The sequence below is a fragment of the Temnothorax nylanderi genome, unplaced genomic scaffold, assembly GCF_030848795.1.
Source record: "Temnothorax nylanderi isolate EJ_2023f unplaced genomic scaffold, tnyl_v1.0 TNYL_tig0039_pilon, whole genome shotgun sequence".
NCBI classification, from domain to species: Eukaryota; Metazoa; Arthropoda; class Insecta; order Hymenoptera; family Formicidae; genus Temnothorax; species Temnothorax nylanderi.
The window spans coordinates 709,654-716,640 of record NW_027249101.1 but is presented as its reverse complement, the minus strand read 5'-3'; the positions used below and the strand labels follow the sequence as shown (position 1 = coordinate 716,640).

General features: G+C 36.8%; 2 protein-coding genes across 3 annotated transcripts; one reads left to right on the top strand and one right to left on the bottom strand.

Moving 5' to 3' along the window:
* The first annotated feature begins 742 nt into the window (after positions 1 to 742).
* Positions 743 to 6,023, top strand: LOC139771411 (uncharacterized). Of its 2 annotated transcripts, none has more exons than XM_071704154.1 (6): positions 743 to 1,173; positions 1,613 to 2,257; positions 2,469 to 2,730; positions 2,985 to 3,232; positions 3,465 to 3,832; positions 5,564 to 6,023. In XM_071704154.1, the coding sequence occupies exons 1-5, from the start codon at positions 960 to 962 to the stop codon at positions 3,800 to 3,802; spliced, it is 1,707 nt and encodes a 568-aa protein (XP_071560255.1). In that variant the 5' UTR covers positions 743 to 959; the 3' UTR covers positions 3,803 to 3,832; positions 5,564 to 6,023. The 2 variants fall into 2 exon arrangements, with proteins under 2 accessions (XP_071560255.1, XP_071560254.1); XM_071704153.1 differs by having other exon boundaries at positions 767 to 1,173; positions 4,026 to 6,023.
* LOC139771414 (palmitoyltransferase ZDHHC16A) lies at positions 3,844 to 6,954 on the bottom strand. The gene is made up of 6 exons (XM_071704161.1): positions 6,697 to 6,954; positions 6,300 to 6,447; positions 5,526 to 5,835; positions 5,185 to 5,375; positions 4,789 to 5,099; positions 3,844 to 4,331 (listed from the first exon to the last, which is right to left on the bottom strand). The coding sequence occupies exons 1-6, from the start codon at positions 6,750 to 6,752 to the stop codon at positions 4,241 to 4,243; spliced, it is 1,107 nt and encodes a 368-aa protein (XP_071560262.1). The 5' UTR covers positions 6,753 to 6,954; the 3' UTR covers positions 3,844 to 4,240.
* Between the last annotated feature and the right edge of the window lie 33 nt (positions 6,955 to 6,987).

The window sequence follows — 6,987 nt, the reverse complement described above, 5'->3', positions numbered from 1 at the left end:
CTAATTTCCTATTTATTTAATAAATTTATTTAGTAACTTTTATTTCTTGTATTTCGACTTCTACTTCTATTTCTACTTCTTCGCGCAACGCTGTGCATATCACATTTTCACTTTTTATTCCACAAGTATATTATTTCTTATGTCTCTACGTATTGGTGAGTATTACCGGATTGGCTTGTCTTTTTCCTGTTTTTTCGATATTTTCTTATCTCATCAATTTCTGCGGAATACACTAACTGGTTTATCCGCTTCGACCAATTGCGTCAGAATCGGTGATTCCCAATAGACCAATCAAACGATCGAAGATGAACAGCGCCCACTTGACATCACTTGACATTTATCCTTGACGAATGTCAGTCCGCATCATCTATCCTTTCTTCCTTCCTTTTTCTTATTTTGTCGCAAGAATGTTACGGAGCAAGGGCAGGCATTTCGTGTTTTCAAAACGCATTCAGTCATATTACGAATATTCAAAATTTATGATCAGCAATTAATAAAACATTACAACATTAAGAATTAAAATTAAATCTTTCATTGGTCCTGTTACTAAGAACTTTTTTTTAATATATCTAACATAACAATTATAAATTTATATAATTGTGTTAACTTTATGGATGAATAATGAAATATCCATATTCAAAATATATTGCGTTCATAATTATACTTTATACCTGCAAAGTTACTATTATGTTAAACACACTCTAAATCGTACTTGTTACAATTTTAACAGACATACAAAACTCTGTTGAGATGTTATAATTTAATTCTTAATGTAATTAACGATTGCTACTTTGTTTTGTCAATTGCGATTGACCCTGCTACTGAAAACTGCAACGTTGATATCTCCGATAAAGTCATGACCTTGGGACTGTTAGGACCGCTCCCCCACCCTGATCTTCCACACGCTCTTCTCTTCGTCTCTTTCCGCTTTTTTTTTACCTATCGCCTTCTTCCATTCCATGTTCTTCTCTGTAAAATTAGAAGGGAGAGATGGGAAAGAGAGACGCACGCAGATTCCACCGCCGTTAATCGTCGCAAACATCAGTTTATCTCCGTCGCTAAATGCCTTGACATTGAATACTCGGTATCCTTGTGTCTCTTCAGTGATGGATTTTTGTTTCGACCTGGTTTCGATCTTCCTGATCCTTGATGTGGTCTTCATCCGGTCCGCTGGTAGGAAAAATTCAAGATTATTAATAATTGTTTCAAGTGTTACTCATCGCCAGGGACGATCTTGTGGATTATTTTGCGTTGTTAGATGTCGTTTTGTTGTGACGATTGTTATTTGTGATTGTAAACGTTATACGCTATTGTTAAAATCAAAGAAATGTGAAATCCGTGTATATAAAGAATGGATATTTCTTGGATAGTGATATTTATATTGTTATAAAAGAGATTTTTAAATTCTTCGGTTCCGTTATTTACATTTTTTTGAAATTTTTTTATTCTATAATTTTTATATTAGCAAACTTAAATTTTAACGCTATAAATTAATATATAAAAAAGCAAATCGATATTATATATAATGTAAGATAATATAAAGGAGATAATATATACGTGTACAATTTATAAAAATATCTATATCTTTCTATAACTTTGCTCAATTTTTTAGATGGTTTTCCGAAGAACTTAAACAAAGTTCAACTCAGTTCGGGCATCGGCAGCAATCCTTTTCTCCAACCGTCCGTGAATGTTCCTAGTGCTCAAAATCGGAATCCTTTCCTGCAACCGGTAAACAGCAACCACAATGGAAATGGAAACCCGTTCTTGTCAAATAGCTTTACATCGCCGACTTCTATGTTCAATAATAATTATAATCCCACTCCTAATAGTATGCAACCGGTAAACAGCAACAATGGAAATGGAAACCCGTTCTTGTCAAATAGCTTTACATCACCGACTTCTACATTCAATAATAATTATAATCCCACTCCTAATAGTATAAATAACGATCTCTTTCCTAATATTATGAACAATCCCTTCTTGAACCCTACTAAAACCGTAGATACAAGGGTTGATACAGATTCTTCCAGTTCACCAAGACCTGATACACAAAGTCATTACACACCACCACCACCACATTACCCTATATCAACATCTAATATACCAGTATTTAATACACCAACACCAGTTGATAATGATTTTACAACGTCTCCTACGCATACTCCTCCTAAAATTCAACCTCAAATCTCACGTCCATTATTGGAGGATCTGATACCCATGAAGATCAGTCCAGTGAAAATGATATCAGAACTTAGTAAGTGAAATGTGATTGTATATTAGTATATTTCAAGAATTTGTAGGATTAAAAAATTTACAGATATAAAAGTCTAAAAACCTAATAATTAACACAAGTACACGTGTTTATAATGTAATAGGTCAGGCATACAGATGTCTATAGTGAAATGATCCATTTTTCTTTATATATTTAACATAAATCACAATCATATCTATAAAATAAATTTCAGAGTGCGATGAATATGTGGGAGAAATTGCGGGCACGACCTCGATAACGTCTCTGACTGGTTCATCGTCGGCCGTGATCAAGGTGAATAATGTCTGTGAGAATACGAATCGCTTGGTGGTCGGTGGCATCGAGGCCCGAGTCGGCGAGTTCCCTCACATGGTCGCCCTAGGTAGAAGCGGTTCCGAATTCATTCTGATGTGCGGCGGGACGCTGATTTCACATACCTGGGTTCTTTCCGCTGCGCATTGTACTTATGGGCCAGAGTATACTTCTGTCATTTTTTTCGCTTTAAATAAAACTACTTAAATTCGAAGATATTCCTCAAGACATAATGTTTCTTCGAGAATTTTAGAAATCCACTGATGTAGAATTTTAGAATGTAGAATTTTAGAAATCCACTGATTTTTTAATTTAAACATATAAGAAACTACGGATCTAAAAAATCTATAATATTGATCTTGCAGTTATTTATGGGATGATTAATGAAGTTAGCCCTTTACAATGTATCTTTTTGCAGCGGCGGTCCAACTCACGCAAGGATAGGCTTCCACAGATTGGCGGACCAGGAAGGCGTCACAGTTGCCGTTAAAAATACGACGAGACATCCGGATTACAAGCCACCCGCGATGTATGCGGACATAGCTTTGGTGCAGCTTGTGAACGACGTCACGTTTAGCACATCTGTACGACCCGCGTGTCTTTATCAGCAATACGATACCGTGCCTAGAAAGGCTTGGATTAGCGGCTGGGGCCTTAAAGAATTTGGTAGATAATCCGGTAATTCTTCTCGCGCTTGGGAGCTCCCTAACTTGGGAGCTACGGAATCACGGAATTCGAAGATTCGTAGAGCTAAATGGATTTGAAAATCTAGATGTCCAAGAGCTCTACATTTATTAAGAATGTGATTTCTAATAGATGCAAAGCCCTTTATCATGGAAGTTAAAGATTTTTATAAGGCAAAGGTACCGATTCAAATTAAATAATTATGTGCTTTCAGGTGGAGAAGTTAGCGATTCCCTGCAAAAAGCTCAACTGGATCTGGTAGACAATCTGTCCTGCACAATACGGCACAACAGTTCCACAGAAGTCCCATACGGTGTCACATCGAGTATGATCTGTGCCGGCGATCCTGGTGGCAACTGGGCCAGAGACACTTGCCAAGGAGATTCGGGTGGTCCTCTGCAAATAGTCCATCCTACGAGCGAGTGTCTCTTCCAACTGATCGGTGTCACCAGCTTCGGTCAGGGCTGCGCGATGATCGACATCCCTGGTGTTTATACCAGAGTGTCCCATTATATTCCATGGATCGAAGATATTGTCTGGCCACGAAGATAATAATCGCAATTTATCCGACTTTTACGAAAGGTACAAAAACATCCTTTATTAAATTGTATTTGGCTAAAATCAAGTCTTACACAATTAGTTATCAAATAATTAGTCAGTCAAATTAATTGAAGACTAAAAAATTTATGGCATTTGCAAACTTTTTTTTTCTATTTTCTCATTATTTTATAACATGATGTCCATTTACCATGTAAGAATAATTTTGCAATTTCAGAAAAAGTTGACTCGCTCCAATTATACATAGTCGAGAGAATTAGACAATTGCAAATGGTTAATTGTACATATGCCACTTCAATTAACTATGGTAGTGCAGTTAAACAGTCTGCGATACTGACTAGAATATTGGAACGTAAGAAAAGAGAAATCGCGAGGAAGTATGAATTATATTATAGAATGTGGGACTGACATTGACCTTCTAAACTTAAAAAATCAAGAGATTTTGCTATCATGAATAGTTCGCCACGTAAGCCCGTCGCCGTAAGGGCCATGAGTCGATGGAAATAAGATATGCCACCAGTTTCTGCAACAACGAACATTTAGATACATTATGAGAATAATATTAGACAATTTTTTAATGAGAATAATGCGAAAATTACATATTTGACGAAGTGCTAATAAATTATTTATATACTAACCAAAATTTGCAATGGCTATTATTAATTTTCAATTTCGCTCAAATTCGAAATTGTAGTCATCTTAAAGTTAAAAGAACATAAGCATCTCGAAGGTGAGATACATAATCAACATATTAAATGATGCATGAAGTTTAATTAACTTTGCAAAGTTTGACTTTTTTAACTAAATTCATTTTTCTGACTAAAAATTCTATAGAAGTATTATTTTATAAATATGTTCATTATTTTTCTCATTTAACTAGCCTACCATTAATGATTCATATTTCATATTTCAATTGTCTGTATTTTAATCGGAGATTGCTACAGTATTTAACGCTTTTGTCTTGATAAAATTTCCAATACCTATTTTTTATTCCTAAGAACAATCTCCAGTTCTCTCTGGGCCCGAAGTCGTACGGATTCTGATAGAACTTATTCTGGGCTCGATACTTCTTTGATTCCGCGTTATTGATGTGCGCCTCAATGCTTGTCTCCCCCCGGGTGATGAGACCTGCGTGCCACCAGGCTAGGGCACCCAGCGCCGCAAATGTAGCGACACAGATCAAACCCGCGAAAATTATCAGTCTTTGTCGCCATTCTTTGGCCTCAGTTTCTGCCGCCTGTTTTGCTATTTCTGCCAGTTCCTCTTTGCTCAAGTGATCTAACGATTCTGTCTGTACAAATCAAGCGCACTAGTTTAAAATTTTGCAAAAATGATAATTTGATAAGCATGTTTTATTAATTGTTTGTCTAACGTACCATTGGGATTATTTCCGAATTATTGAGGCGCACCGGATGGCCGTCCAATTCCGGTTCCTGGTCAGGGAAGAACTCCTCATAGGCAAGTCGTACACCGAATATCATGATAAACGTAACGCCAACTACGGTATAAATCATATATAGGAAGAAGTGCCGATGATTGTAGTGGCCGACGCAATTGTTTAACCATGCTGCACATTGATTAAGGAAAACTCTTCACAGGATGTTGCAGAAATCGTCCATTATAAATTCTCATTGATGTTAATTAATCTATAACGAATAATTAACTGATGAAAACTGACTGGATATACAAAAATAATCCATGAAATATGCAAGGATACGACAATGATGATCCATCTTGAGGATACATTTGTTGCAGACAGAACAGTGATGTGTTCTGGGTGGCTTTGGCTTGATGCATTTCTTGCAAATGCTCACAGCCTCCGGGATAAGGCCTCCCTGAGGTGGATTACCCGCTGGCACAGTCACGCCCATATAATAATGGAAGCAGACATTAACCAGCAGCCAGTTTCCGACTATCAATAAGATTATCGTCATCGATGGACTTCGTTCCCACCACCAGGACAGGCCCAAGTAGTACGCAATGTACACAATGCTCAAGGTCAGCAGGCTCACCATCACCAGGAACACCTATGGACTGCAGCACTTAGTAAATACATTGTGGATGTTGTGAAGTTTGTGTTATGTAAAATGAAGTATTGTGGAGTATTCTATGGAATATTATTCATCTAATTTGTGATAGACATAATATTGTCATGCCCGAATATCACTCGTTATATTGTGGTGTACATGAATAAAATATATTAACTACAAAAGAAGAGCAACCACTTTAACGCTAATATAACGAAACGCAACCACAATAAAAAAATATCTAAGAATATCTCAGTTAGTCAAGATATGTCAATCCAGTCTGATTCTCTTTTTAAATTTGATGGCTTGTTATCACAAAGATCTGTTTTCAAGTATCAAAATTGTAGTATTGATTTTTTTAACTCAGCTGAGGCTTATGCTACAAGTATAATATTAGAATCATGTTAAGAAAGCTAATATGAGATCTGAAGATACGATATAAGAAATGGTATTCAAAATCTTACCGGACCCAAGAAGGAGGTAAAGTTCTCGACGAACCAGAACATGGGTTCCATAAGTATATCACAAGCGTAACTCCAATTCAAGAAGTCATTGTAGAACAGGGATCTGAAGACAATTTGAAGCCGCCACCACCGCCGCTTTAAACTAACCCTTAAAACAAGTGAAATCAAATTATACTCAGGTCCACATAAAATTATAGCATAAAGGAGCAATAAGTGGTTGGATTAAAATTCAATAATTTTTAACAACAATGGATTGAAAGGATTGAATTCAATAATTTTTAATGCAATCGACATAACCAGAAATCGGAAAAATAGAGACAAAATAAATTTGTTGCGCGATGAGATATATAATTTAACAGATGGAAGCTCGACAAGTGGAAAAATTTATCGGATTTACCGAAGAACACTTGGCGCCTTCGCCAAGGTCGCCAAGGACCACTGTATCTTCGCCATTTTCGCGTTTGCCCTCGGAGTCCGCTCACATGCACGTGCTCATAATTCTGGCATTTATATTAAAGTCATGTCTCGCGAACACTCGTTCGCTCATCCTTAACGTCGCACTTTGCACACCTTGATAAGACATCCGATAAGGTGTTGTGACTGACAATCGCCGCCGCGGTGAGAAACGATAACCTCGAATACCTCGATCGATCCGCAAGTACGGCCTTGTCCGCCATATTTGTTTTCA